This window comes from Martes martes (genome assembly GCF_963455335.1).
Source record: "Martes martes genome assembly, chromosome: 3".
Classification (NCBI taxonomy): domain Eukaryota; kingdom Metazoa; phylum Chordata; class Mammalia; order Carnivora; family Mustelidae; genus Martes; species Martes martes.
Window position 1 is genome coordinate 138,109,098 of NC_137890.1, and position 24,374 is coordinate 138,133,471.

The following is a 24,374-nucleotide window of genomic DNA, read 5'->3' on the forward strand; positions in this document are numbered from 1 at the left end:
TCCCGGCTCCACTGGGAGTCTGCTTCTCTCTCTGACCTTCTCCCCTCTCATGCTCTCTCTCACTCTCTCTCAAATAAATAAATAAAGTATTTTTTAAGTGTCAGAAAAAGAAATTAAACCCTTAATAGTTAAAAAATAATAAAGTTATAGACTTTCAATTAAATATGGGAAATTAAATACCTGCTTTCTATCTCTATTGTCGCTGGACACTACATTCTCAATGTCAAGTTAGGAAACAATTTCTTAAAGAACACTAAAAAAGAAATGATTAATAAGTTTTGTTACATTTAGGTCAGAAACTTCTCTTTATCATAAGAGTTGGGAGGCCACAAGGCATTAAAAAATGTATTTCTGGGGCACCTGTGTGGCTCAGTGGGTTAAGCCTCTGCCTTCAGCTCAGGTCATGATCTCAGGGTCCTGGGATCGAGCCCCGAGTCAGGCTCTCTGCTCTGCGGGGATCCTGTTTCCCCCTCTCTCTCTCTGCCTACTTGTGATCTCTCTCTCTGCCAAATAAATAAATAAAATCTTTTTAAAAAATGTATTTCTAACACATATAACTGATAAAGGACTAACAAAAAAGATATAGAAGGAAATCCTACAAATCCTAGGAAAAGATGAAATCCCAAAGGGAACATAGACAAAAAAATTAAATAAGCATTTAATAAAAAAAAGAAAATACAAATTGCTAATAAATGTAAGAAGAGGTCCACTAGTTCTCAGGGAAATGGAAATTCAAACCATAATGAGGTATCTCTTTACTCCCACAATCTTGGCAAAAATTGAAATGGTTGACAATTCTATGTCTCAGTGTGGTCTCATACAGTACCAGTAGTATTATACAAAACTACTTTGAAACAGTATAGCATTCTTTATTAAAATTGAAAATATGCATACCATATAACCCAGCAATTTCCTGGGGCCCTAGAGAATTACATGAAGATGTATAAAAATATAAGAGACACATAAAGAATCTCTACAACTTCACTGCTTATAAAGACAAAGTGCTGGAAACAACCCCAAAATCCATTAACAGAATGTATGAAGTAGAAGATATTCACACATTGGGATATATAGAACAATAATGGACAAACCACAGGTATGCATAACAATATAGATGAATCTCACATACTACTGAGCAATATATATATATATATATAATATAATTTCTTTTATAAGCCTTTAAAAATAGAAAAACTAAAATATATTGTTCAGAGATGCATACACAGGAAAAGATCAATACAAAAGTCAGAAAACTTGTTACCTCTGGCATAAAGGTGAATAGGATCTGTGACTGGTGAGAGGAACATGAGGAGCTTCTGGGGTGTTAGAAATGTTCTGTTTCCTGATACAAGTTTTTGCTTCAATAATATTTAAAATTTATAAATAAGCTTTCTGTACTTTTCTGTATGCTTGTCTCATTTCAAAATTTAAAAAATTAAAGAAACCAAAGAGGAAGAGTTTCAAAAAAGGGACAGCTACTAGTTTACATGCTATAAAGGAGTCAAACAAGATTAAAACTAAAAATTAGCCATTACAGTTGGAAATTCATGTTTATCTGTTATCTTCATAAAAGCAATTTCAGCGAATGAGGAAATGAGTAAAACTGAGGAAATTTAGGCAATGAATATTTCCTAGACGTGAAAATAAAGGGTTTACAGAGGGCGGTACTTGAACTAAATCTCAAGATTGCAAAGGTTTCTAATAATTACTGCTGAAGATAACCATTCCCCAAACGGACAAAGATAAGGGGCACCAGACACCTTGGGTACAAGTCCAGAGGGCCTGGCTGGGTATAGTGAATATTGTCTTTGTTTACGAAATGTAGATTTGATGGGCCTGTGCCAAAAGTAACATCCTAAAAAGTTGCCAAGTCAAGGCTAAAATAAACCATCTGAAACCATATCCAAGCATAATCAGATAAAAGGATGCCAAGACAGACAGCTGAACTGATGTCTTGAGGACATTAAATGCAAGGAAGACCAAACTGAAGGAGTTTCCTGAGGCAGAATCTTGCAGGCTGGTTAAAATATCAAAATTCACTTGGGTAAATAACTATGATTGAATTGTTGGATCACATGGTAAGCTTATGTTTACCTATATGAGAAACTGCCAGACTGTCTTCCAAAGTGGCTGTACCATTTGCATTCCAACCAGCAATGAATGAAAGTTCCTGTTGCTCCACATTCTTGCCAACATTTGATGTTGTCAGTGTTTTGGATTTTAGCTATTCTAATGGGTGTGTGGTGATATCTCACTTCTAATTTGCAATTCCCTAATGACATACAATATTGATCATCTTTTCATATGCTTATTTACTATCTGTATTTCTTCTTTGGTAAGGTGTCTGTTCAGATTTTTTCCTATTTTGTAATTGGATTTTTGTTTTCTTATTGTTGAGTTTTAAGGGTACTTTGTATATTTTGGATATAAGTCCTTTACTGGATATGTCTTTTGCAAGAATCTTCTCTTTAGCTTGTCTTTTCATTGTAACATTGTAACAGTCTTTCATAAAGTGTATGTTTTAATTTTAAGGAAGTTCAATTTATTGGGGTGTCTGAGTGGTATAGTCTGTTAAACACCTGGCTTTGGCTCAGGTCATGATCCCAGGGTCCTGGGATCAAGCTCCTCAACAGGCTCCCTGCTCCATAGAGAGCCTGCTTCTCCCTCTCTTTCCCTCTGCCTCACATTGGAAGTATGTGGGTAGTAGAAAAGAAGCAAATTTCAGTTGTATAGAGCCAGAACTCATCTCCAGAAAATTCTTCTAAATTTTACAGGTTATGTATACAAGAAGCTTGACAGAAGTTTTCTTAGATTTTAAGACAACCCCCAAAATTTTTGTGAAATTATAAATAAGTTGTAAGGATTGAAGCAACTTCTCTAGACTACATTAGTAATAAATAAATTTTAATTAATAATGATAAAGATAGAGTTAATGTTCCATATCCTTAACAGAAAATGATATTTAAAAATCCTTGACATTAGAGGTCAAAAATTTAGGGGGAAAATATTACACAGCTATGTCAGTTCATTTCTAAAATTATGCTACTTCTCCAAATGTTACAATTTTGTGCTATTTCTTTTTTTCCTAAAGATTTTATTTATTTATTTGACAGACAGAGAGACAGAAAGAGAGGGAATACAAGCAGGGGGAGCGGGAGAAGCAGGCTTCTAGCCTAGCAGGGAGCCCGATGCGGGGCTCAATCCCAGGACCCTAGGATCATGACCTGAGCCAGAGGCAGACCCTTAAAAACTGAGCCACCCAGGTGCCCCTATTTATCACTTTTTAAGTGAGCATTTGTTGATTTTTTTCTCATTCTAAATAAATATCCACCTTTGTACCTAATTTATATTCAAATGCTGTTTTTTCTCTAGAGAACCTTCAAAAATGCTTAAGTGTCAGCCCTCACAAAACCTACATCTGCCCTTAGGCCACCTGTATGTGGATAGCCCACAATTCTGTGTCTCCATCTCAAATCTCTTTCGCAGACTGGAAACTGTCATATCCCAAGCACTCAGCTGACACTTCCATTGCATGTCTAAAAGATGACTGAAAATCAACACATAGAGGACTAAACTCCTAGTCTTCTCCGTCCCGACCCCCTCCTATAAGTTTTTCCCCCATAATCTTGTCCATCTCCGTTGATGACAAAACAATTTCCTAGCTGCTGAGAACAATTATCTTGGAGTCATTATAGATTCCTCTATTTTTCTTAAGCCTACAACCCATCCAACAGGAAACCTATTGGAGCAAATGGCAATATATATCCGGAATTTGTACACTTATTATTTTACTTCACCGCCCTGGTCAGGGCCACATGATACCCAACCTGGATGACTGAAACAGTCTCCTGACAGGACTTCGTGAATCTACCTTTAGTCCCATGGTTTGCACCAAACACAATAGCCAGTGTAGTCCTCTTAAAATGCAGGTTAGATCACGTCATTCATTTATCCTTGTAACATTACCCTCTTTTACTCAGAGAAAAGGAGATTTTTCTAGGCCTCTCCAAGGACTTCTGTGACCTGCACACCCCACTCCTATCATGTCTCTGATCTTTTCTCCTGCTTATCTCCTCCTCACCCCACTCACCTCAGCCACACTGGCCTCCTTGCTGTTCTCACTATCACCCTGGGAACTTGTCTCTTTCTTCACTGCCTGAAATATTCTTCCTACTTGGATAATTCGTCACTTCTTTCAAGTCTTTTCTCATATTTCACCTTCTCAGTGAAACCGACACTAAACACCTACTTAATATTATACCCTACACTTTGACCCGTTATGCTTTTCAGACTCTTCTATTTTTATTTTTTCTATAGCACTTATATACCATGTAATTAACTTATTATATTTAGTGTTTACTTTCTAGTTTCCTCCCAAAGTTTTTCCACATAAGAAGAGCAGAGATTTTCAATTTGTTCGCTGATGTATCCCAAAAAGATCTACAACAGTGTTTGATAGTTCTTGATGCTCAATAACTCAATTTTTATTGAGTATAGAAATCTTTTGCATGAATAGAGATGATATTTTTAAGTAAAATATTTAGATAACAGACAAGATAATGCACCGGCTACTAAACACATTAAAAAACTTAAGAATGGAAAAAAATGGTATGGCCACAAATTTCAAAGCAACAGTAATGAAAAGGCCACAATTTATGGCTATGAAACCATACAGAAAGTATTTCCTGTTTCTGCATGGTTAGAGACTTCTAAAGCAAAAACAAACTGAAATCTGGAGTAAAGGACAAGATTAATGCTTGACTAAAAGATAGAGACCTTCAAAGAAATGTAGACATTTATCTTCCAGATATATGTCTTTACATTGCAAAAAATAATAAATCCCCATAGCTACTGGTTTATATTCCAAAGGGTTTAAACTAGGGACCTTCCTCTTTTCTTTTTTGAGATTTGATTATATAAGAGATAAAATTTCTCTCTCTCTCTCTCTCTCTCTCTCTCAGGAGGGAAAAGGCAGCTGTAGAGAAATACCTAGATAAACTTCCAGATTCATAATCTTAGGGCTTCCCTCCTGTGCATATAACCACCTGGTTCTCACCACATCACCTTAAAGGGGAAGAAGGGGGCATGGAGAACCAATATGGTTATTGCTGTAAGTAGTAAGAGCCAGCCTCCAATCCAGAAACCACCTCATGTTCACTTTTAGAACAAAATTAATAAATGTAGATATTAAAAACATCAATGGACTTAAGAGACTTTCTACAAAGATTATATGGGAATATAATAGATATCAAATATTAAACATGAGGCCTATTACATAGCAGACACTCATACTAGAGTTCCCTTTCCCCTTCATACGGCTCACCTCTCAGTGGCTCAAAGGAATAAGAAGACAGAATAAAATTTTCTTGTCCTATCTCATTATCTTTCTCTTTCCCTGTATATTTTCAGCTTTTCTAATCCCAACTATAATAACCCTGGATTAAACAACTAAAGAATCACATTAGATCCTGTGAAAAACAGTATACAAATAAAATTTCCAGATTAACATTTCCATAAATTTTTCCAAAAACTTTATATCTAAAATTGAATTTTCCATCCTAGTAGACATCACTTAAGAAGACAAAGAATCAAGTAACTTACTGATAAATGTCATTGTTCAGAAATCACCTGAATATTATTTAGCCTAATTTAAACTATTTTTAAGATTATACAGGGAAAATTTTATTTTATGACATAACAAGTCCAAAAATTTAGTTAAAAGAGGAAATCTCCTCAAATGAACATTTCTTTTTTTTTTTTACTTTTTTTTACTTTTTTTTTTTTTATTATTCATTTGAGAGAGATACAGAGACAGAGACAGAGAGAGCACAAGCAGAGGGAGAGGCAGAGGGAGAGGAAGAAGCAGACTCCCCACTAAGCTGGGAGCCCAAATTGGGGCTCAATCCCAGGACCTGGAGATGACCTGAGCCGAAGGCAGATGCTTTACCATCTGAGCCACCCAGGTGCCCCTCAAATGAACATTTCTTAAGTTAATCAAAATAGTCAATAATTAATTTCATATCAGGTCAAAACCCCAAAATTAATAAAAATGCAAAATCATTTAGATAAAAATATACTTCAAAAATATTAGTAAGAATGGGACAGTGCTATTAAAAGCTTTTTTGAGATAAGCACAGAACACTAGAATTTACTCAGAATTCACCTATATGTCACTTGAGAGAAAATAGTTTCCCCAATAGAAAAACAAAGGTTCATTAAAGGTAACATGTTTTCTGGGTAAAATTTTGCTAACAAGTCCTAGATTTTTGACACTTACATCGTGTGCATACAATCTTGCTAAGCAGATTCAGAATTATTATAGATATTTCTGTTATGTAAGAGATACCAGTACTGAAAGAACTCAGTGTGGCTGTGGTCATAGCATTCTGACGGTTTACTAAATGCAGTGAGATTAGAGGTATATTTGAGGATGGAAAGGACTCCTACTATAATTAATAATAATACTAATAACCTATTCTTTATTTAGCTAGGAGGGAAGGGGCCAAGCTTACCTACTCTTGAAGAGAACTGTGGGTGTGTTTTGTTTTGTTTTGTTTTTCAGTGAAATGAATATAACGCAGCTGGTGCATAATTACTGAGTTGCTACAGCCATTTAGATGTGTCAATCATGGGAAAAGGTCAAGTATATTAAGCTGAATAAGCATGTGATCTTTAATTCCATGGAGACTCTAACAGAGTCAGGAAACACAACAAGCCATCATTTATCATAATATATCAAAGAATTCTAATTCCAACAGAAATTCTCTGCTGAGGGAGAGTAATGGAAAGAGACCAAGAAGGTTGAGTGAGTGTGTGCGTATGGGCTATTGCACTGCTGTTTCTTGGGCTGCTTCACTGAAAAGAAAAAAATGTCAAATCAGTGCTGGTCACAGTCACCAGACCTCAGGGCTGTATTTGTAATCATTACAAAACAAAGGGTCACATGATTGTCACGACTTTATAAAAAAAAATTGGAATCTTGTAAGTGCTAATGTTTCTCATCAAAAAAGCCATAGTCTGAGATTTACTAGTTTACTAAGGTAACATTTAAAAAGAAAAACAAAACAAAAAAACTTCTTTTTATAAGTTTATAATGCAGTTTTGAGCAAAACACAGCAACTAAATAACTTTGTATCTTGAGATAGCAGTGTTATTTTTCATCTTGGAACATGAAAAGCCTCAACATGTAAGCTTTAGCGTTTGTCCAAAAAATGAATGAATCCTAATAATATGTATTTTCTAAGAAAATTTAAAAAGCCAGAAGAATTCCCAGTTCTGGTAGGTTGTAAAACAGCTTGATGTTGGATGTTTACAGTACTCAAAGACAGGCTAGAATTTAAATCAATTAAGAAATGGAATAATAAGGAATGCTTATAGAACATGATCCTTGCACTTAAAAGGTAACTATCCAATTGTTGAGGACTCAAGTCCAACAAAGAAAACAGCAGCAAATATACAAATTAGAATACAAATAAAAAGCAGTAAACAATACCAATCTGCATTAAAGCTAATGTTCTTATGTGGTATCAGCCATTAAATGCTGTAGGAACTTGTATTAAAGTAAAATCAATCATAACGAGCAATCAAGAAAAGTTTCGTGGAGAAGGTAGAACTTGACTTGAGTCTTACACAGTAAGAACGAGGAGTGGGATAATGTGTGCAAAAGCAGAGGAGCAAGCATTCTGGGGGGATAATGTAAGGTACATGCTATGGCAGGAGAAAAAATAAGGTAAGAGAGAATACTTTTATGATCACAAAAGCTTGCAATTTCACTATTATTTTATTTATTTATTTTTCCAGAGAGAGTATGTGTGAAGAAAGGGGGGGGGGATGCAGCAAAGAGAGAGGGAAAGGCAAAAAAAATCCTAAGCAGGTTCCATTCATGCTCAGTGCTCATAGTGCTCAGCACAGGGTCCGACTTTGGGCTCAATCTCGTGACCCTGAGATCATGACCTGAGCTGAAATCAAGAGTCAGTCACTCAACTAACTGAGCCACCCAGGCGTCTCATCAATTTCACTATTATTTTAAAATATTTATGTTTGCTGTTTTATTTTGCAAGGAAGAGAGAGAAAATAGATCAACATATGTTCTGGGATACTTTAAAAAATGAATGCAAAAGAGAAGGTGGTACTCCTCACCTTCCCAACCTGTTTTAATTAATTTGTGATTTCTGAACAGCGCTGCCACTTTGCTTTAGGGAAATAGCTTAGAAAATGAGCAAAAACGTAAAACTGTAAAATATTCCAGATTTAGTTTTGTATTGTGTTAATCCAAAAGACATGTGCACATGTAAAAACTGGCTCATTCTGGGAATTATGGTAATTAAGGACAAAGAGGCTTGCTTGGGAAAACAAAGAGTTGTTGAGAAGACAAAGAGGAGATTTCCATGAAGAAAGTTGGTGGGGTTCAACTGTAGAACTGAAGGAATAAAACAAAACATCGGAAAGCAAAGATGAAAAAAACCTGGCTCTTCTGTGTAGATACTTACAAATAAGAGATAATATGGTAGATTTTTTTTTTTTAATGGCCATAAATATTTTATCAGTTTCTCCCACCTGAGGTGAAGTCTATTCCTCCAGCCCTTGAATCTCAGTTTGGCTGTGTGACTTGTTTTGACGTCTGGGACATCAGCAAATGAGATACAAAGTCTTGGGGAGTAGTCGTACACTGGTTTTTCCTGCTGTTGTTTCAGGGAACTCTTATGCTACCATGTAATCAGAGCTGCCTAATTTTATCACGTAGAACTGCCAGAGTATACTCTCTTAACACCTTATACTTCCTTATAAAATTTTTCAAAATTTCAATTCAAGCAACTAATGTCATAATGTCATATTACTCTACTTCAAATTGCTTTCTTCCTCAAGAAAGGTATAAAATAAATTTCTGTGGTTTCAGATAATTTTTAGGACATTTGTAACCCCTTCATTTATACAGAATGAGGATTCCTTTTCAAATTTAAACTAATGAACTTTTTTAGTCAGAAAACTTAAAAACTTCAATGTATTTAAATACTAAGCAAAGTTAACAAGGAATTTATATTTTAAAGCATACTCTAAAAGTTCACTTTAAAGATCACAGAATTTAGAGCAGGAAAATTCTTCAGAAATCACCTGATTAAAATCTCTCATTTTAACATGTAAAATAAATGGGAATTGAAGCTAACTCAATATTTCTAAAACTAAACAATGTTAAGTAACCATATCCAATAGGGAAAGTTTAACAACTTACTACATTTTTTCCTTATATGAAACTCTACTATTTCCATATAATATAAAGTGATAATATATTTCATCTTCCATATAACAATCTTTCAAATACTTTCACTTAGCAGTCATGTTCCTTGTAAGTATTCTCTTAGCAATTTCCTCAACTAATATTTGTATGAGATGACCTCTCAGGAGGTCATATCCATCTTCTCCAGTGGGTCTACCATAGATATAGTCAATGTATGAAGGTCCACAGGACACATCTGGAACATTTTGGTTATGCCCAGATAGACCCCTACAGCACCTATAAGTGGAAATAATATTCCAGGAAGTGAATCATCCAGGGAAAATATGAAGAATAAGAAGGAAAAAATAATAACCAAGAATAGATGTGGAAGGAAGCCAACATTTCAAAGGTAGAGGAGAATTGTAGTTGTCCAAGGTTTGAAGAAATAGATGAAACCTCTCACATTATGTTAATGGGAGTGTATTTCAGTACAATCATGCTGGAAGCCAATATTAAAAACATGTATCAAAATCTTAATTTAATAAACTTTTGAGGTAGTGATTCTGCTTCTGTGAATTACATGAGGAAGGTCAAATATATAGAGATACCTATACAATAATGTTCATAGCCACTTTTTTAAAAGAGAAAAATGAGAAATTATAAAAATTTCCCTTGATAAAGGATTAGTTAAATAAACCGTGGTACAATCATACAATAAAACATCAGGTACCAATTTAAATGACTAGTATCTATATAACATGAAAAGATCTTGATGTTTTTTAATGAAATGAGAGTAATTTAAAAGTTAAAAAGGTACCATAATTCTACTTATATATAATTGTTATAATTATGTGTCTGTTTATGACACATAATTAAATTAATATTCTGTTCCTAATATTAATTCCATTATTATTCTGTTCAGATTATTAATAGTATTACTTTTAGGTGGTGGGTTTTCATGGTTGTTGTTTTGTTTGTCTGCTTGCTTTATACTTTTTGTATTTCTTGGATTTTTCTAATGGAATACATGTCATTTTAATAATTTTTTTAATGTATTTTGGGAAGGAGAGGAGTGGGAGAGGTAGAGAGAGAATCTTAAGCAGGCTCCACACTCAACACCAAGCCCAGTGCAGGACTTGATCTCATGACTCTGAGATAGTTACCTGAGCCCAAATCAAGAATGGGTTGCTTAACTGACTGAGCCATCCAGGAGCCTCTATTTTAATAATTTTTAAAACAATAAAACTAATATAATTTTGGGTAAAAAGAGTTTAGAAATGTCAGGCGGAGTAAGAGGGGCTAGTGGGTAAAACAGAAAAAATATCAGGCAAGACATGATCTGAGAAAATCATCAGCCAAGGGAAGAGAGATGAGAGAAGAGAGGTCTAAAAACCAAGGCATAGTCAGAGTTCTAAAAGCAACAGAGAATTCAAAAGGAATGAGGACAGAGAGCCATTGTACTTGGCAATTAAGAACACTTTTTAATAGTTAGATAGGATACATTTAGTAAATCTTAACATGAGAGAAATAATCCATTCATATAAACAGTCAGTATCTCAACTTACTGAACAAGACTTTTGTTTTCATGATCACTGTTATTAACTGCATTGGTGTTGCTGACACTACAGTTTTTTATTAATCACTGTGATGTCATAAAATGCTTATGTGTTATATTGTCCTCTAATTAAATCATGGCAATTGTCTTCACGAGAAAAAAACTGAGTTATGCAAAGGAAAAGTAAGCATAATTCTAAATAATTTAGTTAGAAATTAGAAATCCTTTTGCAAATAAAACTGTAATACTTTTATTACAAATGCTGCTTAGGTAATTTAGAAGCAGTTTTGAAAGTAGTCAAAAGGAATGTTCATAATCTTCTGGCCTCAGAGGCAAAAGCTTAATTTACCAGCAGAAAATTAAAATTTTACTTTTTTAATCACAATTTCAATTATTTTGTTTCCTTTATCATTATCCCATCTGAAGCTCATTAAGGGGTAGAAATGATGGAGAAAGGAAGGAAAGAGAATCCAGTTTTTTTTCACTGTGCTTTCAGCAATTCTGATACACTAAAGGCAGTAGGAACGACGGGCAGCCAGCAAAGGGGGAAGATAGAATGGGGAAGTAAATAAGGTTATTGGGAGAAAATATAAGAGAGCCTTCAGAAAAATACTCAGCATACTGGTACCCAAATGTAATTAATTCTATTAAGGTACCAGAAATATCAATACTACTAAATTATAGGTGTGCATTATCCAAAAAATTAAGAACTATCACCTCTTTCAATTATTATTTAATACTTATTATTATCCCTATTTATATCAATTTATATTTTAATGTAAATATTTATGTGCTAAGTGGCCACTGACTTATTTTTCCAAAGGGTTGTAGAACTGAAGCACCTTATTGGTGGCACCGGTATCTAAACATCCTTAGAGAACAAAGAGTATAAAACAGAAAATGGCTCAGTGTTTGCATGCCATGAGCACTTAATTAAATATTGGTGAATGATGACAACTTCCCTAGAAAGATCCTAACTGACCAGTGGCCTATCCCTGAATGTACTACTGTGAGACAATTCTGTAGAAACCTGAGGAGGGTGCAATCAAATGCAGCTGAGGAGCTTTAAAGCAGGATCACTATGGAGCACCTGGGTGGCTCAGTCAGTTAAGCAGCCGGCTCTTGATTTCGGCTCAGGTCAGGATCTCAGGGTCTAGGCGTGGAGCCCCGATTGGAACTCCATGCTCTGTGGGGAGTCTGCTTGAAGATTTTTCTACCTCTTTCTCTGCCCCTCCACTACCCCCACACTCTTTCTCTCTCTCTAAAATAAACAAATAAATCTTTAAAAAATAAATAAATTTGGATCTTTTGGGGTAAAGATTAGCAGCTGAAATAGAGATTTAAGAATTTAATCAAGAGGGGGATGCCTGGGTGCCTCAGTGGGCTAAAGCCTCTGCCTTCGGCTCAGGTCATGATCCCAGGTACCTGGGATCGAGCCCCACGTCGGGCTCTCTACTCAGTGGGGAGCCTGCTTCCTCCTCTCTCCCTCTGCCTGCCTCTCTGCCTACTTGTGATCTTTGTCTGTCAAATAAATAAATAAAATCTTAAAAAAAAAAAGAATTTAATCAAGAGATAGACTAAGTTCATCTACTTCACAATGTCACCTTCATAGTACTACTCCCACACTATTAAACTGTGTAAGTAAATAATGAACACCCTTAAGTCTCAGATGTCTGGAAAATGCAAAAGTATAATATTAATATAAACCGATGTGGTATATACTAAGAAGCTTTGGTCATTTGTGGTCTGTCTTCAAAGTTTTCAATAGTTAAGGATTCAAATATTTAAGGATTAAAGGAATACTTTCTTTGCTGTAAAATTCCTTCTTTTAATATTTATAGGATTATATTTAATGTAATGAAAAGGAATTTGTTTTCATCTATTATATCTCTGAAATAGTAATTGATTGAAAATGTTACATATACACACACAAACACACAATTCTACTCATTCATAGATAATATATTTAAGTCACATTAGAAAGCAAATTCCCCCTCCCCTCTCAAAAAAGAAAGCAAATACCCTAAATGCTGTACCATATCTTTGATAGAAAATCGTATTAAACAGAGCTTGACTTACAAGGGATAATGAAGGGAGATTAACAACAAGGGTTTTTATTCTAAAATTAGCTAACTAAAAACTGACATCCTAAGCTAGGGATGCAAAAACATATAACCAGGACCCTTAAATTCTGAAACCACAAATTTACAGGATTTCTTAGCCACATATACACATTAGAATATATGTTACTGCCCTCATGCAAACACATATCTATAACTGTTTACAAATGGTCAAATAAACCACAACCAAATTTTTTAAAATACTCTAAGATCTTTTGAATTTACTTGGAATTATAAAATAGTATAAAAACAGATTATAAATAACTATCAAGTTACCACTCACTTCAAATAGACAAAATATCATGAATAAATTATGTATCAAAGTATACTGATATGGGTCACATACACAAATTTTCTGGGAAATGCCTAAAATGAAGAACTATGTAACATGTTTTATAGCTCACCTGAGAGTTAATTTTAGAAATAAAAGTATTTAAAACAATATTCTCTTATTTGTTTCTTATTCTTAGAATACCCAGGGCAAAACACAACAGTTCATTATAAAACGTGCTCAGATGGCAAGGATTGTTCAATAAGGAAATGAAATTTAATATCGACTATTTTTTTCTGAAATCTTCAGTATTAGTCTGTGTGCCTAATTCCCATCCTCAACTATCCAAAGTGTTTGGCAGGCAAAATGTACAATTTCAGATGGATCCTGTGTAATTAACTAATTTCACTACTCAGTACCAGTGGATCAAATACCACTTAGAATTGCCCCATCAAATGATATTGAGCCTATATCAATAATACTAAATTGCACAAAAGCTGATCAACCAATAATGGCAGGAAAAAAAACGAATCTTTTTTAATGAAAAGACATTCGGAACAGGAAACAATAAGATTATTCATTCTGTGGTACAGAGAGATGAGAATTTAAAATAGGAGAACCTGAGGTTATAATAAAACTGGCTTCCAGTGAGAGAAAGGCCCTCCTATTTGTGGAAATGAATCTCTCTAATAGGAATTTACTAACTATAAAGCTTCTCAAATTTTTGCAAAATCATTTGGAAAACCATTGTGATATGGATACTAATTTTTGAATTCAATATTGCTTCATAATAGGACATAAAAGTCTTCACTTTTTTATATATAGTCATGATCAAGTAAGGAAATATGCCCAAGTCTTTCAATTAATAATCACCTTGCCCCATTCCATCCCCTAAAACACAAAACTGAGCACCATCTTTAATTCTACAATATAGTTGTTAAAAGCCCAGACCCTGGTGTTTTTGAATCCCTGTTATACCACTTGCTAGTCCTTAGGCCTGGGCAGGTTAATCTTCTGTGCTTTAGTTTCTTTAACTGTAAAATGGAGCTTACTTGCTTAATGGAGCTACTTACCTCATTTGGTAGTTTCAACCATTAATTCATTCTCCACTACCTCACGCAAATATTGAAACTTCATCTGCAGTCACTCTTTGCCCCCATGTACATAATCCCAGCACATTAGCCACACCATATTAACTATTCCAGAATGCAAAAGATCCTTCCTTCTTTGCCTTCAGCACACCCATTCATCTTTCAAAGCCCACCTCTGTCACTGTGAAGCCAACTTTGGTTTCTACCAGCAGAATCCACTCTTTCCTTCTCTTGGCAATTTTTGGAGGTAAAAGTTTAGAAAGAAAAGGTGTAGGCCTAATTTTCAGCTTTTTCTTGTCTTCATTTTATTCAATTCTTTTTTACTATGGTGGCAAAATACTGTGTCATAAATATAGGACCTGTACTCATTATCTTTAGTTTTTTAGGGGAAACTACTTTTGACATTATGATGATTGTAGTCAGAAAACAATTTCAGTTATCAAAGAGCTCAGGAATGTGGTGAAAGGAAGAAAATGGGAGGGTACTACTATTGATAGAACTATGTTGTATGATAGCTTTGTGTTGGGGCTTGTTTTACATTATCTTATCTTTGCATTTTGGGTCCACCATCTATTAAGTGGTCCCCAAAGGAAATAAACCAGTAAACCATTTTTCTCCCTCAAATGGAATGAGAAGAAGACTATCAAGATAGGGGCATAATTTTCTTCATTAAATCCTTGACTGAAAAGTATTTTACTATCTGGTAAAAACAATACAGGATAAAGAAAATGTCTCTTTGATTTCATTTGTAGGCCAAAATTTAAAGATGAGTTTAACTCTTCTATTAAAGTTTTAAATTTATAAGTTCCTGAAAATCACTGAAATATAACTAGATTGATTCATCTTGGGCAGTGCAAAATAATTAGAAATTTCTGTATTTACATGTAATTCAAAAATAATTAAATATTTGATGAGCATTAATTATGCACTTAAGTACATTACATAAATTTAACATCTTACGTGATTAGTGATATGTTATTGAATGACATACAAATGAGATTTGATGCAATACATTTTTAGTCCCTATTTAGTTCAAGAAAAAGTCCTAGATAACATGGGAGAATGCAAATATGTATAAAATGACAATTTGTCCTTCAACAAGCTTATAATTCAAAGATAAGAAATATATACATACGGACACCTGAGTGGCTCATTTGGTTAAGTGGCTGACTTTTGATTTCAGTTCAGGTCCTGATCTCAGGGTCATGAGATCGAGTGCTGCATCGGGCTCACATGAAGCATGAAACCTGCTTAAGATTCTCTCTCTCCCTGGAGCGACTGGGTGGCTCAGTGGGTTAAGCCTCTGCCTTTGGCTCAGGGCATGATCCCGGGGTCCTGGGATAGAGCCCCGCATCAGGCTCTCTGCTCAGCAGGGAGCCTGCTTCCCTCTCTCTCTGCCTGCCTCTCTGCCTACTTGTGATCTTTGTCTGTCAAATAAATAAATAAAATCTTAAAAAAAAAAATTCTCTCTCTCCCTCTCCTTGCCCCTCCCCACCACTGCTCACATGCTCACTCTCTCTCTCAAAAAAATAAATATGTAATATAATAATATAACATAATAATATAAATATAATATATAACAATAATACAAATAATATAAAAAAGATGTAGCTCAGAAATAGAAGGATGAAGGAAGAAAATAACTATTCTGTTAGGAGGGATCAGGTAATACTAATGGATGGGAAGAGTGGGAATTCTATTTCTTTGTGGAAGGAAATCACTAACAAATGGGGAAGAGGGGAATGCTCCAATTTGGGGTAACCCAAAAGGCCTTAAACAGAAAAATAGAATAATATCCCTGAAGTTTTACTGCATCTTTTATGTTCTCAGACTATAGAAAAATATAAATACTTGCTAAAAGTATGGAAAACAATAGTCTCTCACTAAATAGCCTCTTTATGTATCAGTGACTTAGAGAAATATTTAATTTGTGAGGAGCAATATGAACTATAATAGGAATGATGTTAGGCAACAAAGAAATATGAAAAGTAGAAGGGAAAACATTCTACACCATACACAAAATTATCTCAAAATGAATCAGAGACCTAAAGGTAAGACCCAAAACTATAAATTAGAAGCAAACATAGGGAAAAGCTTTATGACATTGGATTTGATGAGGATTTCCTGGATATGACACCAAAAGCACAGGCAACAAAAGTAAAACTAGACAATTTGGACTACATAAAAATTGAAATTTTCTGTATGTTAAAGGACAAAATCAACAGAGTGAAAAGGCAACCAGTGTAATGGGAGAAAATAGTTCTAAATCATATATCTGATATGGGGTTAGTATCTAGAATATACAAAAAATTCATACAACTCAACAACAACAATAAAACACCCAGTTAAACAATGGGCAAAGGACTTGAACAGACATTTCTCCAGAAATGATGAACAAATGGTCAGCAAACATATGAGAAGATGCTCAATATCACTAATTATTAGGAAAATGCAAGTCAAAACCACAATGAGATATCACCCCACACCCACTGGATAGCTCCTTATCAAAAACAAACAAATGAACAAATAGAAAATCATAAGTTTTAGCAAGCATGTGGAGAAACTGGAACTCCTGTGCACCCTTGGTGAAAATGTAAAATTGTGAATTGCTATGGAAAACAGTACAGCAGTTCTTCAAAAAATTAAAAATGGAATCACTTCATGATCCAGAAATCCACCTATGGCTATATATTTTAAAAGATTTGAAAGCAGGATTTCAAAGAAATATTTGCATACCCATGTTTATACCAGCACCATTCACCATAGCCAAGAGATAAAAGCAACCATGTCTATCAACAGATGAATGGATAAACAAAATGCAATATATACATATAATGGAGTATTAAAACCTTAAAAAGGAAGGAAAGCCTAACATGCTACAACATGGATGAACATTGGAGACATTATGCTATGAAATAAACCAGTTACAAAAAGGCAAATATTGCATGGCTTCACTTACATGTGCTCTCTAGGGTAGTCATATTCACAGAAACAGAAGATAGAATAGTGCTTGCTACAGGATAGGGTGAGGAGCAAATGGGAGAGTTGCTTAATGTATAAAGTTTCCATTTTCCAAGATGAAAAAGTTTTGAATGTTGGTTATATGACAACGTGAATATACTTAACACTACTGAACTATATACTTAGAAATGGTTAAAATGGTAAATTCTATGTTGTGTGTGTGTGTGTGTTTTTTTTTTAGCAAGAAAAAAGTATTCTAAAAATTTGTGCAAAAAACAATCCAATTGTTGGTAGTATTGCCTTGACTAGAAATTGTTCAGTTCGGTCAAAATTACCAAAATAATAGCATGTCATCTGTAGCTCCTGAACTTTCTTCTCTTTATTATCATCTAGTTATTAATAGGACATGCTACTTTTAGAGGTTTACCATTAATTTATTCTTATACTTGCAGAAGATACAATAATGGTCCTATCTGAAAAAAAAATTATCAAATCTTTAAAAAGAGCAGGAATAAATTGTGAAAAAGAGCAGGACCAGGGTGGACCATGAAGAAAGAATCAAGGTGAGTAAAACTGAAGGGGCACTTGGTTATTTTTATGGTGCCTGTGGAAACTGACCCCACCTATCCATCCGTCCATCCATCATGGAGTTTCAGACTCAGCACAGTGTTGACACTCTCATACTGTCCTTTCCACAGGTTTGCTAGAAAACAGACTCTGGAACCCATCTGTCTTATCAAGGCCTCCAACATACCTGCCCCTTCTTGTTCATTCTGTTGATAAAAGGAAACAACGTAATGTTCTGCAGAGTATCTACTCAGTTCAAATCTTTTCAGACTCTATTATGATGAAAGGTAGGAGACTTAACACAGCCCTGGAGCAAGACATACATGTTATACTTCTGGTAGTCCTTCTTGATAGTAATAGAAAAAAATGCATTTGCCAGATCAAGAGTTGCATACCACAGGGCTTGGTATGTGGCCTTATCAACCTGCTCTGAGAAGATTCCAATTCTGACAGAGCAGTTGCAATCGATGCTACCACTTGGCTGAGTTTGCAGTCATCCACTACCATTCTCTACAATTTGACAATTTCTGCAATGGCCAGACTAGTAAATACTTTAGGACTTTAAAAATGACACTAGGGGCACCTGGGTGGCACAGTCATTTGGGTATCTGACTCTTGATTTCGACTCAGTCATGATCTCAGAGTTGTGGGATCAAGCTCCACATGGGGCCCCAGGGAGTTTGCTTGGGAATCTCTCTTTCCCTTTGTCCCTCCCCTCGCTCATGCTCTCTCTTTCTCTCTAACATTAATTAACTGATTAATTAATTAAAGATGGCACTAATCTCTGGCATTTTCTGCCACGTGCAATGCTGATTTTCATATACTCCCATGATCAAGGCAAGTTAGTTTGGGAGCATTCTCTCCCACTATGATAGTTCTCAGCCTCATAGGCTAAGACACCAATGTGAAGGTTCTGCCAGTGACCAAGTAGGTACGTCTACTGGTACTATTCAGGGTGCAGGAAAATGATGAATGAATGAGTTAGATTCCTCAGCAAACAGACTCTGAAATAGAGATTTGTGTTCAGAGAGTTGACTGAGGAAAGCTGTCAGCAATAACACCTGTGCAGAAATATGGGAAGCGGCATTTGGTACAGAAAGAAGTTGAATTGTGGTACAGAGGCAATACAAGCCTCCCCTGATTCCACGGGGGTGGGAGGGACTTTCAGGCTGAGACCACCCTTCAGAGTTGTAACACATTGAGGCAAAGGGGCAAGGCCCTTATACTCCTTCGCTGATCATTCATTGAATTCAATGTGCCACGGGGGAGGCAGCTCCTATAGCAAGAGACAGCTCCTTTCAGCAGAGGGTAATTTCTGGGGAAGAGCGCAGCTGTGGGGCAAGAGCAGGCAACATCATGGCAACCAGGGAAATAAGCACCGCAGCCCTTAAGAGGGGTGGTTCCTGGTAACATCCACACAAAAATATTGCATGGCATACCTACACTAAAAAGATACTCAAGATTTACCTAAAATTCAAAGATAACTGAGCATTGTCTATTTTATCTCGCTACTCTGCACACGACACATGTATTAAAAGGCCAGTAGAAAAAGGAATTTCAAGGGTATTAATGCATTTCTCTTTTGTAATCTTATACTTTGTACAGTACTAACCCCACATGGACAGGAGAGACCAAAAATAAGAATTGGTTAGCCTCGACAATTTTTGCTCCACTCACCAATCCTGACTTGCTCTAATTATAGGGATTCAAGGCTGCTCACTACATTTTACCATAGGAAACAGAAATAGGCTTAGGAAGAACACTAGCAGTTTTAAGAAGGGCGGATTGTGGGAAAGAGAGCACACAGTATACAGACAGGGAAAGAACTGGAGCAGTGGCAGTGGGAATGAAAGGGAAGAAATGAGAAGAGCCACCCCTGAGACAGATTCAAAGTATTTACTAACTGTATGAGACAGAAATACAGGAGGTGAGCGGAATGTAACAAAATTGTATGTTCTTGATTTTAGATAATAGGAAAAAAAGAGAGGATATGGTAAAGATACACATAAAAAAATACATAAATAGGTTTGAAAGGAGAAAATTTATATTTGACACACTATTCACTCAAATGTATAATATATGTGAATCCATTAACTAATATACTATACCAAGGTGTTGATATTGATCAAGTGATCATTTTCCATTAAACATATTTTACCTGAGACTTCATAGATATTTTTAAACACCTAGCATTTCTACAAGCTGTGCACAGGATGTTAAATTATACTGGGAATTCTATTAGCTATTAATAATTCTTATATATCCATAATTCCTATAAACACTAATTTTCAAATTTAAAATCTTAACTGATGAAAGAGTTTATAAAATGTGTGTTTTTCTTCAACAGCAATTCCTAACTCTATTTTATTTAAAATAAATATCTGTATGTTTTATTTACATTACTTAAGAGTTCTTAAAATATGGAACTCTGGTCTTTTTCCTTAATTACAAAAAAGGAGAAACTACTGCCCATGTTACCCTCAGCAATGCTGTCTTTCTATCTGGCACTCTCCCCTTTACCCATTTTATATTATGGTGATTTTTCCAATTCAGTTGATTTTTCCTGAATCATGATATTCAACACATTGTCTCCGCATTATTTTCTGATTCAGAGTAATCAATCCAGGAACCACTAACAGATCTATTAATTCTTCGCGTGCAACACAGCAGAATCCCATATAACATCCTCAGATGCTAGGATGTTTATCTACTTAATACGGCTGGGAGCAGAACAAATACTGAGAAAGTAAAATAAGTTTTTCTTATTTTAGTTCAAAATTCTAAAATGTAGAAATTCTAAATATAATGTTACATTGCATTCTATGATGTTAATTTTAATCACCAGTGACTTAGCCACAATTATTCACTTCTGGGATTAAAATGCCCACTACAGACACCAAAAAACAAAACAAAATCTGATTTATCCATTTGTATTTGCCTATCAGAAATCTCTTTTAATAACCATCATACACCCTCACCTGAATACCATCCCCAGTAAGAGAAAATACATGTAATACACGTTGATACAATAATTAAAATAAACATATTAAATCCTATTTTTGTACTATGTATTTTCCATCCAAAGGAACACTCATTATTTTATTGTAATTATTTATAAATTGTCCACTGTTAGCTTTCGATTATCTGTGTGCAGATTATCCATCACAATCTTTAAACCTAAGATGGCTTTTTCCTGTAATTATGTTTTTAGATTAACTTCCTGCTTTATTGGGTTTTCTTACAGGTGTTTACTGAATAAAAGCACAACTTAAGACCTAAGTAAGAAGGTAAATATGCTGCTGGGAAAAAAATGTAATATAAAGGCATTTCAAATCCAAGGAGACATTACCTTTATAGTCTCCATTATCAGTTTAGAATTTTCAAGTTTCTGCTCTCTTCAATTCTTGTAATGAATATGGATAGCATAGCAAATCATTATGCCCACCCAGTAAGTACAACCTTCCTGGACCTGGATATTTTCTGTGCACCAAGCAAAACGTCAAGTACTGAGTAGGTATAGTTGTTGAAAATTTATTCTAAATATTATATCAATCCTTCTGTTGCTTAATTGTTATAGCTAAAAACCTAAGAACTATGAATTCTACTGTAATTTAACTAGTTACCTGACAATTCTTAGGGGGAATACTCTTTACTTCTCAGCTGTAGTAGATTATTAAGAACTATCTCTGATTATTTTTACTTGCAATTACTTCGGTTTTACTTTTTAACCAAAAGATGAAAAATATCACATATCTTGTATCCCACTAGTAATAATTTCTCGTTAAAAATTAAAATGAAATAATAATGTGTATATGTTAAATTGTGGTTCAGTAATAACCATCAAGACTTATGTAAGTCCTATGCCAGGTACTATTCTAAGTATTTTCCCCTTGATTCTTATGGAAATTTTATGAAATATATTCCATTGTTGCCCTTATTTTTTTATTTTTCAAATTTAATTTTTTTATTTGAGTATAGTTGACACACAGTATTACATTAGTTTTGGTAATTATAGCATAATGATTGGACAAATTTTATACATTATACAATGCTCACAAGTATAGCTACCATCTGTCACCATACAATGCTATCATGATATCATTGACTATATTCCCTATTCGGCGCCTTTTATTCCTGTGTCTTACTCATTCCATAACTGGAAGCCTATATCAACCACTCCCCTTTACCCATTTTGCCCCTTCCACAAACATCAGTTTGTTCTCTGATTCTGCTTTTTGTTCGCTTGTTTATTCATTTATTTTTTTAGATTCCGCATAGGAGTGAAAACATCCCTTATTTAGTCTGACTTACTTCACTTTTTACCCTGTAGGTCTATCCATGCTGTCAGAAATGATCCTACTCTTTTTGATGTCTGTGTAATATTCATGTGTGTGAGTGTGTGTGTGTGTGTGTGTGTGTGTGTGTGTCTGTGTGTGTGTCTGTGTGTGTGTGTGAGATATCTTCCTTATCCATTCATGTATCAATGAACAGTTAGGTTGCTTCCATATCTTGGCCACCCTTATCTTAACAACTGAGAAAACTGAGGTGTAGAGAAATTAACTGGCTGAAGTTTCCATAGTACATAAGGGGCAGAACTGGTATTTTAATCCAGGACAGGTTGGTTTCAGATCCCACACACTTCACTACTAGATCATACCACCCCCCAGTTGACTTATCTGACTTTCCTATTGAAAAGAACACACACAAATGGTGCCTCCACCTCTCTCTCATACATATCTGAGTAAAACTCGTATGTCAGTTGTCTTTAACTCCCTTCTAGTGACAGCCTAGTCTGACAACATAGGCTGGATTAGATGCCCTTCCTGTCCTATTCTCGCCTCTCACATAGCACCTAATATGCTGGTCTGTCATAACTTTCCTCAACTGATGGTAATTCCTGAAGCAATGCTTACTAAAAGACCTGCACACAACACAGTGTCTGGAATATTCAATAAATGTCTGTTGGATGAATGGATACTTCTCACTGTTTATAGGTCTTCCTGTTCACATTTCAGGCTGCATTAAAACAATCATATCCACAACCCCCCACCACCACCATTACACTGATATCAATTTTTGCAGTTCTCCAGACTGTGGCAAATTACATATTTCTCTTTGAAATACTTTAGGGAAGCATAACAAAAACTATCCCAAGGTGGGGAAAAAGGTCTTACCTTCTAAATCTTCTTTCTCAAAGTGTGTTTTGAGAATAGAACGAGTTCCACCTCTATCCACAACTGCCTCTTCATCATTTCTCTGTAGAATGGGAAGAAAGAAGATTAAATGATTTTACAGTAGTTCCTCTTTATCCATTGGGACATTTTTCAAGAACCCTGTGGACGCCTGAAATGACAGGTAACACCAAACACTATATAAACTACATTTTTTGCTATATATATATATATCTATGATAAAGTATAATTTTAAAATTAGGCACAGTAAGAGATTAACAATAATAATAATAACGAAATGGAACAATTATAATATGCTGTAATAAAAGTTATGTGAATGTGGTCTATCTCCCTCTCAAAATATTTTATCGTGCTATACTCATCCTTTTTATAATGATATGAGATGATAAAATGTCTATGTGATGAGATGAAGTGAGGTGAAAAACATAGTCACTGTGACATAGCTTTAGGCTACTATGGACCTTCTGATGGTATGTCAGAAGGAACATCATTTGCTTCCTAACCATGACTGACCTCAGATCAATGAAACAAGGGAGAGCAAAACCACAGATAAGAGTGGACTACTATACATATATTCTCTTAAGTTCAGAGAATAAACAATATAATTCAATAACTTAAACCTACTTGTACACAATTATTCTATTTGATTACCAAGGGTTAGTTTAAAAAGAAAAAGACTAAAATTAAGTTGACCATATATTCAGAGAAGGAATGTCATTTGATTTTCCACGAAATCAAAGGTAGTCATACATTCCAGTTACCATCATTTGGTAGTGAGATGAAAACAGAAAATGGTTATCCTGACAATTTAGTAACATGCATTTTTATCTCTGAGAAAGAATTCTTATTAACAAGATGACATTTTGAACCATACAAGGAAAACATGGAAATCATTAGTATTAACACTACTAATACTATGGCAAGGTGAAATGATTCCATTGCCATTTAAAATAAGGTTAGCAAGACCTAATCTTTTGAAAGCAATTAGTAGTAATTATTAGGTAAATTACAATTCTAATTACTTTGCTTCAACATAACACATTTTTTTCAAATTAAACTTTTAATTATAATATATACATTAAAGCTTCATTTAGTTTGTGTGTGTGTGTATATATATATGTGTGTGTATATATATATTATTTTTGTTACTTATTTAGAATGGCTGGATGGAGACTCTCTTCTTAACATTGTACATATTCTCAAAATGATACACTCACTCATTTGGTACTCAGTAAAATAATGGAGGAGGGATAAGTATAATCCATTTAACCATGAAGGAATGAAAAAATACAGAATACTGAGCAAAGTGAAATACAGGTTATTTCCAAATTTTTTTTATTGTGAGCACCTATGTAAAAATTGCCTTAAAAGTGAACACTGAACACAAAGGAGAAATGAAAAGG

At 34.7% G+C, this 24,374-nt stretch overlaps 1 protein-coding gene across 8 annotated transcripts in view; it reads right to left on the reverse strand.

Moving 5' to 3' along the window:
- Positions 1 to 24,374, reverse strand: part of SLC4A10 (solute carrier family 4 member 10) — a gene marked incomplete at both ends in the record, with an annotated part of 302,735 nt that overhangs the window by 168,173 nt on the left and 110,188 nt on the right. For all 8 annotated transcript variants that reach the window (XM_080799605.1, XM_080799609.1, XM_080799604.1 and 5 more), the window contains one exon: positions 22,954 to 23,035. In XM_080799605.1, coding sequence (XP_080655731.1) covers positions 22,954 to 23,035 — 82 coding nt within the window. The remainder of the gene's footprint in view (positions 1 to 22,953; positions 23,036 to 24,374) is intronic.